At 36.4% G+C, this 10,094-nt stretch overlaps 1 protein-coding gene across 2 annotated transcripts; it reads right to left on the bottom strand.

Moving 5' to 3' along the window:
* Positions 1-102: 102 nt before the first annotated feature.
* On the bottom strand, positions 103-10,073 carry LOC113056788 (uncharacterized). 2 transcript variants are annotated; one of them, XM_026223647.1, is made up of 16 exons: positions 9,935-10,073; positions 9,592-9,660; positions 8,910-8,954; positions 8,441-8,605; positions 8,273-8,358; positions 8,051-8,187; positions 7,203-7,250; positions 7,022-7,121; positions 6,784-6,922; positions 6,296-6,385; positions 6,011-6,091; positions 4,386-4,531; positions 4,070-4,252; positions 2,604-3,243; positions 2,021-2,109; positions 103-302 (listed from the first exon to the last, which is right to left on the bottom strand). In XM_026223647.1, the coding sequence occupies exons 3-16, from the start codon at positions 8,949-8,951 to the stop codon at positions 215-217; spliced, it is 2,034 nt and encodes a 677-aa protein (XP_026079432.1). In that variant the 5' UTR covers positions 8,952-8,954; positions 9,592-9,660; positions 9,935-10,073; the 3' UTR covers positions 103-214. The 2 variants fall into 2 exon arrangements, with proteins under 2 accessions (XP_026079432.1, XP_026079433.1); XM_026223648.1 differs by having other exon boundaries at positions 4,070-4,249.
* Positions 10,074-10,094: the final 21 nt, after the last annotated feature.

Here is a 10,094-nt window from a genome sequence, read left to right as displayed (position 1 = left end):
TTATGTGCATTCTGTTACATCAAAGTGTTTATTTCTGTCTGACAGATCACATCATGCTGGAAGATGTTTGTTGAATTTAGCTGTCGTTAGCTGTCAGGTCAGTTCACAGTGAGAACTTGTCATTTGCAATCTCAGATTCTTCAAAAAGATTCCAGTTATTTCATTGGATGAAGCAGAGACGTTCCCTGTGTATGATCAGCTGCAGTAGTTTGTGTCAGACTGTACTGCAGGGTCCTTCGCTGTCCTCACTGTCATGCCACACTGCTTCAGCCCGCTGGACTCCAGCCCCTCTATATGCAGATCTTAAACAACACATACACACATTACTACTTTGGAGTGCCCTTAACTGGCATCACACAGTTTTACGTTTAGCACAGAGATAACTTTGCACATGATTTAACGGACTGTTTTATTGGATTTCAGAAATTGTTCTGAATGGCATACTCTGTAGATGACATGTAGATAACTCTAATCTCAGATATATTTGCAGGCTTAGAGGTAATTGCTGTTGAATAGATCCAGACTATTAGTACATACTTAGTTCTTTGTTCACTTTAATTATCACAGATTTGTTCACAATCAAGCCTCAGTTTGACACAGGATTTTCAGAAAGATTGAAACCAAATGATGCTGTGCTGACAGTATTGGATCTGATACTAATGTCACATCACAAGTGAGTAGCTGTTTTTATGTGGTCACCATTGCTTTGTTCGTTATTATAGATCATTTGATGTGCGGAGTATGCACTTTTTAACTTAAATCACTGCAGCGTCCATCTGTGAAGGATGCAGGCTATTAAACATACACAACTGTTAGCCATTCATAGCAGTGGACTTTTACTTCTGAGTCTACAATCCACCACACTTATTCAAACAGAGCGTTCTGATGAGGGGTTTCAAAATGACAGAAAACACCCTATTACATATATACAGTATCTTTTTTCCTTTTTTTTTAAACTTGGTAACATGAGTGGACAGATTAAACAAGGAAGTTCTGAAAAAATGCAGTGATATAGTTTATTTATAGTTATTTTCAAATCTTCAGTGTACTGTTATAAATTAACTATTAATGTTTATTTAATTCTAACAAGTTCTTGTTAAAAATGCATATATTGTTTATGAATTGCTTTTAATCCTAATGGGATTTTTGCATAAACTTTTGGATTCTCGCAAAAAAATAAGTTCAAGTTTCATGGTTCATGAAACTTACACATTTTGTTTTCAAGATAATCTCACAAAATAATATAACTTTTATGAATTTTGAAGCCTAAATAAAAACACCAGAACTTAGAAACTAAACTTAAAACTATAAACAAACTACAGCAACACAGTCGCTCGACTTGAGCGTCACCACCACAATGATCCCTATTCAAACTTAACACTTTCAGTGAAAAGGATTTAGTCTGTATATGAATTTTAATCCACGCTACATGAACCTTTTCATATAAACTGGAATAAATACAAAACTCGCCAAACTAAAACTGAAATGAGACATTGTAATAAATCGTATAGTGAATAAATGTAATAATCGTAACTAAAGGACAAAAGAAAGCACGCATTTCTGTACATTTAGAAATAAGGTGCATTAAAAAAGTCAAACAATAAGAGTCAAATTAATAAACAATAAAATTCTAGAGCATTTCATATATTAAATAACTGTTGTGGGAAACTATTGGTTATTCTACAATTAATTTTACTATAAATTATAATACAATAGGAAAATACTGTAAATTGATCAACTGTTTGGCATGATGACTCGGTGAAGCGCTTGTAGTCCCATTTAGCAACTTGTTAGTAACCCTCTTTTTTAAGAAACGTAACGGTTTAAAAAAATCATTAGTGGGGTGTAACTGGTGTTTTAAGGGATTTTACCAAACTCCCATTTAAAGAAGCACAAGTGCTAAAATGCTAACTCGCTTCTGGGTTTTTGCCATAGACAGTAAAACAGTTTATGCCAGTTTTAGTTTAGACAGTTTTTGCCTACAAAGTGACATCATCGTTCCGCCTCTCTATTCCCTTACCGTGATTGGTCAGTCTCTTGCTGCTGATTAATGATCTGATTGGTCGAGCTGAAAGACACAGAGTTCTCTTTTGCAGGAGTTGCATCACCCTGAAAGAGAGAAGATGAGTGTTTTTCTTAGTAATGGTTCATGAGATATTTCAAAGGCTGAATCTGAAATCACAAACTAATCCAAAAACGATGTGTAAAGAGTAGTATGCCTGACTTCATAGTTTTCATCATATAGCATAAAATAGAAAAGTTCCTGGATGTCTTACTACTTCTGCTGTTATTCTGAAGTGGCATCCAATGGACATATTACTATCCCATGATGCAAGGGGAGAGGATTTGTGAACAGAAGCAGACACAACTGATGCTGGTAGGTCACATGACAAAGGTTGTATGTCCGAATTACATTTATACTAAACATTCATGATATATAGAACAAAGTTTTTTAACAGTCATGAAGCAGTTGCTGAAAGGTGTACCTAGTACCTACAGATGCAGCCAATGTTTTTGGTGTAAAACAGCTTGACCAACATAAGTGGACCTCGGGGACAGAATAGTGATTCAAAATGTGCACATTTTTGTGTGATGTCTCAAACCTGTGAGTAAGTGGGGTCCCAAATCGGCCGGAAGGCACTGGTGGGGATTCTGTGTGGTTTTGGGGCACGTGTTTTTCCTTGCCCCCCAATGCGAACCTCCGCAGGAATAGGAGCCCGTCTGGGAATCTGCCACGGCATGCATAATCCTCCCCCTGTCTGCACGGCTGAAGTGTTGTGAGTGTATGAAGGTTTGAGGAGAACTGGAACCTCACTGTCCTCTTCATCATCATCCTCATCTTCCGCTCCCCTGAGCCGATTCAGAGTTTCATCTGGGCTACAGGTCGTTACTGAAGAGAAGTCAAAAACGGATGCGTCGGCCACGTCACAGTCGGTGTCCCCATCATCGAAACGACGTGGTGGAGGGTACAGGTCAGAGGTGTACACACGTCCATCGAGCCCAGGGGAACCACACACACGCACGGCCAGACCAGCCGAGGATCTCTGACTCTTGGCAGCAGTTGTGAGGTTTCCCCCAACACCTACAGCTGTGACGGGCTTCAGAAAGCAGCCAGCTTCTCTAGAATGACGAGGGAAGGGTACGCAGATGGGACCCGTGTGGGTCTGCCCTGCGCTGCCATTCCACATGCACTCTGCTGTCCAGCCACCAGGGGGCAGATCACACATATGCTCACGGCCCTTTCTAAGGTGGGTAAATGTAAATAAAAAAAATATCAAATTGCATTTTAAAAAGTACATTTTATTTACATTATATCTGACTGCTAAGTATAAACATAGTTTAAATGAGGGATTTGTAAAGTCAACATGAAATGACAATGTTTTATTTTTTTAAATGTATGTTTTCTTATTGTAAATGATTCATCCATGTGTTTCATAAAAAATACAAAATAAACTTCTAAAAGCAGCTATATATTTATTAAGACGTGATTATGACATGTTGTTTGAAAATTCAATAATTGCCATTTATGGTTCCAAAATAAATAATTCATACAAGCTCAAATTGGTTTATTTTTAGATTTGTTACTTTGCTTCAAATTTTTTGGTAATTGTTTTCATACTTTAAAGCAGCTAAAAAAGTTTTTATTTAATTATGAATTATTTAATTTGTTAAACCATTTTATGCAGATTGAATGGTCAAAGAACTACTTCAACAACAATTTACTGTAATTTCATTTTTCAATTGTGATTACTAGACCTGGAAATTAATATAAGGTTATAAATTATAAAAATTGCGTCTTTCCACAGTGAATTGTTGTTGAAGCAAATTTGAAAACTTAATATTAATTTCCAGGTCTAGTAATCACAATTGAAAAATGAAATAAATATGTATAAATCAACCATTTTCTAAGTGTATTCAACAATGATAATATATTTGTATCAAATTACGAAAGTATCTACATGTAAATGTATATACTGATATAACATTAAGATCTACATAATTTGCAATTTGCTTGATTTGATTACAAATTTTTTTCCTCTCTTAATTTCTATAAAACATGCTGGACAACCTTAAAATGCCACTGGGCCGAGGTAGCGTCTGTGAGATGCCAACACGACAGCATTTCCTCTGGTGTACAGTGCTGTCTATGCCTGCGCCCGCTGTGACGCTGGCTGTATCCGCATTAATGTTGGCACAGTACTTGGTAAAAGCGGAAGGGCCACAGTCGGGGCTCTGGGCACAACACCTGCTTCTAAAACAGACACACTAAAATTAGCATCAACCACCTGCCATAAAAGTCAGTTTCATCTAGTTAAACAGAAGAGCATTTAATAAACTTCACATTTTCTGAAGCTTTACATGACTGGCAAAATAATAGGACTGACCCTTGTTCAGACCCCACCCCCTTTTCGCATGGCCCCGCCTTTGCCAAGGTCATGTGACAGCTTGTGCAGAGGTCCCACAGCACCCGCTCGCTCTCCTGTAGTGAACACCAGTCTGCATGCCCAGCACCAGAACTGTGTAACAAGGCCTGGTGGAAATAGGAAGAGCAGTAGATGCAGTGTCTTTTTTTTATAGCAACACTGAAATTTTAAATCACTTAGAAAGCAAGACTGCATTTTAGGAAGATAAAGTATACTGTATGCACTGAACTGCTTGGTTTACTTGCACTACTTGTCTCAGACAGTAGTACAGCAGTGTGCAAAGCAGACTAAGGTGGCATGAGTTCAGCAATGCAGTAATGCCATCTGGACCCTGCTCGACTGAGGCCGTCTCATAGGCTACAACCCCCGTGTCATGTCTAGCATCACAATGTTTTGCCTATTTCTGCATTTCTTGAACTAAATGTTACATAACATCAGTTGTTTAACAGAATCATACTATATATTTCAGCACTAACTGAAAACTAAAGATACTCCGTTGACTGTGTCTATGTCATGCTGTTGATTACCATAGAAAATTATTAAGACTCGTCTCTTAGTAAAGGAAAAAAAAAACGAATGTTTGCTGTAATATACTTATAATGGAAGTCCAACAAATACAATGTATATAAATAAAATGAAGTTAATTCTCAGGCCCATGCCAAGGTCATCCAACATACAGCACCCTTTGAAATGTCTGTTTTTATGAATAAATGTTTGTATTTTGCAATTTTTCAATTGTCAGTTTATGTTGACAGCAAATTGCTAGTTAAATTCTAAATAAATGGAAGAAAATTCTTTTTTTGTCTAAGATTAAGGTAGTGGGATAACAAATTTGCATATGTTTAAATGGCACATTGATTCAAGTTCAAATATTTTTCCCAGTTGAAAACTTGACTTAGGTTGACTGAACTATAAATAATAAAACTACCTTGAGCAAATGTATTACCTTGACTTAAAAAAAAAAAAAAAAGTTAATTCAACTCAAATGGGAAGTTATTTCAACAAGAGATTTTGTCCAGACAACAAAATCGTAGTCAGCAGGGTAAAAATTTTTAAGTTGACTCAAATTGTGTGTATAATAAATTATGTTTTAAAACATATAATTCACAATATTGCTGACCTGAGACTTCTTTCAAAAACATTCAAATATCTTACAGACCCCAACCCTTTGAACGGGCATGTATATAAGATATGAAATGAATCATAGCTGTTATAAGTCACAGTAAGGTGTGTTGTGAAAGCTACTATAGCATTCACGACTGCATGAATCAGATCTTTTTATGACTAAATACTCAAGCGTTTATAAAATGCTCCTAAATGATTTTATATATGATTACAATGCATGCATGATCCATTCATCACACATTTCCAGACCCTGAGTTTACGGTCACTTCTTTTTACATGAAAATCTCTGCTGTTTACATAAAGCAAACAGATCACTGTTAATGCAGGAGTTCATGAATCTTGTATAGTCTCAACTGAAGGATTTTCACACCTTTATTCATCAAAATAACAAGCATTGTGTGTGTTACTTTTTAATTTTTAATTTATTTTTATCAGTTTTATTCTGCAAGTATGTGACTCACCTGTATGATGTTTAGGTATGTGTGGATGCGGGAAACAGGAGCGAATAGTAGTGAAAGCAATCTGAAGCTCTCTTTCTCCTCCTAGCAGAAAAACATAAACAAACACATTAAACTAATATTATGCAATAGAAAAAATTAAGACTTATACGTGAATATAGATGTAAGTGGGCCTGGTTCCTGTTGACTAATTTGCCAAAACCTTTACTACTGCTGAGCTAGACACATAACAGTCATCATCACTGTGTGCTTAAGCATCTTTCATAACATGACAAAGGAAGTTCTTGCCTTTGCATTTTGTGAATTGCTGTGTGGTAAAGTTCTCAGGAGAGTTCCCAGACTAGCCACGTATCCAAGATATGCATCAGAGAAAGACTTCTGCATAAGGACAAACAATGAATGTATTAAAACAGATATTGTAAAATATTACTTTAATTTAAAATAACTGTTTACTATTTTAATACATTTTAAAATGCAATTTATTCCTGTGATGCAAGCTGAATTTTCACCATCATTACTCCACCATCATTACTTTCAGCATCATTACTCCAGTCTTCAGTGTCTCATTATCCTTTAGAAACCATTCTAATATGCTGATTCGCTATTCAAGAAACATTTATTATCAATGCTTCACAATTTTGTAAAAATGTGATATTAATTTAGGATTGCTTGATGAATAGAAGGATCAAAAACGGCATTCTAAATTAGAATTTTTGCATAATAACGTAAAAGTCTTTAATGTCATAAAGGATTATTTTAGTAGTCAGTGGCATTACGTTGTTCTGTCCAGTGAGGTTGAGGAAAGCATCCCCGGCAGCACAGCTTCTCTCATTCATGGTCAGTCGTTCTTCTAGGGTGTTGCGGAAGAGCAGGTGGCGCTGTAGCATCTGATCAATATGCTTTACAAACGCCACACTGTCTCAGAAACACACAAATGCAACTGTTACAGTGCGTGGTACAGACAGAGAAAAAGAGATGACATGATAATGAGTGATTATGATTGTAGTTCTCTACTTTTGCTCAGCAGATTTGTATTTCTCATAGAGCTGATTCAAACTAGACACATAATCGCGTTCAGACCGCAACAGCATCTCCACCACACCCCGCCTCCTGCCTGACACAGAGAGACAGAGAGACATGAGGATCCACATGTGAATATAGAGCAGTTAAAAGGCTTTGAGAACAGAGGATTTACCCCTCCGCAGGCAGCTGTGTGATCCATGGCAGGAAAGAGAATCTCCACCTGAAACGGTTAACAAAATCAGCTGTACTCTGACTGCACAGTTTAAGGATTTTTACTATCTTTACTTCCCCACATTTAATTTCTACCACATATTATTTATTATTTAACACTTTCAATATGTTAAAGCTACACTGTGTAATTCTCTGGTTCTCTAGCAGCTGAAGCATAAATCGATATGTATATGCAGACTACTGTTCAGTAATTACCTTTAGCAAATATAAAAACAATAGAAAGAAAAAAGCAAGAAACATGGAAAAACAAACAGAAGAAGTATGAAAGTATGCCTTTAATGGGGAAAATTCATTTAAAATACAAACAATAATTATAGACATACCATATGGGTTTTAAGTTGCTCTCACTTATTAACATTTTGTTAATTTCGATCAGAAATAGTTACAAAGCGTATCTTTAACAAATATTCCAAAATATGATATATTTTAGGGTATGTTTACACAACAACAATTATACTAAAAACAGAAAAGTCTTTCCTTTATGTAAGGTTACGTATACAGACAACAGTGTTGTCAAAATGGTCCCAGTTTTTACAGATCTACGAAAACGATTAAAAATGCTGTATTAGGCATGCCATGCCAGTAGTTGGCAATGCCACATTTAAAAAAAATTAAAACTGCACCTGCAAACATATGGATTTTAATAGACTGCACATGACATCATCGGTTTCATAAATGTGTGTTTTTGAAGTCTGTATTGGTTTCGAAAACTTGTACTTCGAAACCCTTTTTTTTTTTTTTTTTTTAGTTTTTTTAGTTTTAGTTTTTACCCAAAAAATTAAAGCTCACCTGTATTCTGTCTGGTCCATTGCCACACCTGTAAACCCTGCAGGTAACAGTGTATGAGGAAATCTCCGCCCACAGGTGAAAGGGGAGGAGCCTCGGCAGCACCATTACTCTGTCCGCTACTGTCATCCACGCCATTACTGCATTCACAAATACACAAATACACACACACTATAACACAGTTTCAGTCATTCTTTAAATGTGTGCATGTGTGTTTGTGTTTACTTCTCTATTCCTGGATTCTCTGCTGGTTTTCTGTCTTGTGTCTCACAGAGTTGACGAAACTGACAACGTACCTCCTCCAGCTCCTCCTAAAGAGACAGACACAAAAGCATAACTTTGACAAACACATAGGGTCCAGAACATATTTACAAGACAGGTGTGTGATCTCACCTTGAGGGACAGCACTAGAGTCTCGAGGTGAAGGGCGCGCTTGTTGCAGCCATGTCTTGTGTCCTCCAGCTGACTCTGCAGCTCAGTGTCTCCCTGCTGAATCTGATTCAGCTCCAGCAGCGCACGAGAAAACCCTGCCCGCAACTCACACACCATGCCCTGAACCTGAACACAACATATCAAATGAGACTGATTTGAAATCATTTTATCCAGTTTGCATGCCGTCAAAAAACAAATTATCTCCAGTGTAATATTTTAGAACTGACAATAGCTAGAAATGTCCATGATTTTAAGACTTGCAAAAATTCCCATGACTTTTTCAGGCCTAGTAATCACAAGCAATTACACACATCAACTTAAAATGTATTTTTAACAGACATATAAATGTTTGCAATGCTTATAGAAGTTTCTTGTTATTTCTCAAACCTGCTAAAGAAAAACTGTTTGTGTGTGGGTGTGTGTGTGTTACCTTAGAGATCTCTCTCTCCAGTTCTCCCTCATGAGATTTCATTTTCTGTGCGAGGATACACAAACATCATTTAACAGTCTCTAAGGCTTGTAAACATTCTCTGCTGAAATACTTCTTTTGACAGATGACCGACCGTGGAGATGTATGTTGGTGTAGTGAGATGTACAGCAGTTCAGTTCTTATGTACGATGCTCGCTGAGCAGCCATGGACATCTTATTTAATCTTTTTAATTAGTCACTATTAAAAAATAGTAAACTAGGCTTGTGATTATCTTGCCCATTTTATGGGTTTTATTCACTACAAGAATAGTACACTAGGATAATATTATCCATTGTTTGTTGTTTTTCGTGGCAGTCACCAAAGTAATATTAAGCCAATATCAATTTATCTATTTTTAACAAGTTAGTAATTACAAGAATAGTAACTTATGATCATCTTATCCAATTTTTAAACAAGTTAGTTACTACAAAGATAGAAAGCTATCCATGATAATCTTATCCAAATTTGTCATCACGCGAATAAGAAAGCCTGAAATCACCCATTACCTGAGAACAAAACGTAACAAACATAATAAATAATGTAAAGATCATGTAAAACGCAGAAAGGGTTGTGAGAGTGTTATATGTATCATCAGCTCCGTTTAAAAACACTGTGTGAATCCAAGGGACACTATGTTTTTACCTGAGCTGGACGTCCTGTCAGCGAATCTCAGATACTGGAATAGATATATACCTGCCAAAGAGTTCCACCCTACAACAGAGAGTCACAAATATTTATAAATGTTTAAATATTTATAAATGTTTTCCCCCTTTTTTTTTCAAATGTAGGCTATTTCCATAATCTTCAATTCCCTAAAACAGTCTTTTAAATGTAAAACTAAGTAGCTTAAAACAACACAACATTATTCCAAGAATGCAGTAGCCTATTCATAAAAACAAACCTTAATAATCAAACTAATGCTATTATTAGCTAATAATACTAATAGTGAGAAATCTGACAGAATGCGCAGCGCGCGCTCACTTACCAGAGAGGAAAGCCTCAAGATTTCTTTTTAAGTTTAAATGTTATTCCAGTTTTTTGACATAGTGACGGCCTCATGTTTTGGTAGTTCACTCTCTCCCTGCGCTCTCGTGTCCCGGTGTCCCGTATATCTGATGTCGTGCACTGCGTCTGTCTGATTGCGG

The sequence above is a fragment of the Carassius auratus genome, chromosome 38, assembly GCF_003368295.1.
Source record: "Carassius auratus strain Wakin chromosome 38, ASM336829v1, whole genome shotgun sequence".
In the NCBI taxonomy this organism is placed as follows: Eukaryota; Metazoa; Chordata; class Actinopteri; order Cypriniformes; family Cyprinidae; genus Carassius; species Carassius auratus.
The sequence above is the reverse complement of the archived record's forward strand: the minus strand, read 5'-3'. Positions and strand labels throughout refer to the sequence as shown.

Coding starts and splice junctions, on each gene's coding strand:
- LOC113056788 (XM_026223647.1), bottom strand. CDS start 8,951: ATGAAATCTCATGAGGGAGAACTGGAGAGAGAGATCTCTAAG. Junction 8,188..8,272: donor GAGAATCCAGGAATAGAGAA/GTAAACACAAAC, acceptor TTGTGAATGCAG/TAATGGCGTGGATGACAGTA. Junction 303..2,020: donor CAAGAGACTGACCAATCACG/GTAAGGGAATAG, acceptor GTGTTGTTTAAG/ATCTGCATATAGAGGGGCTG.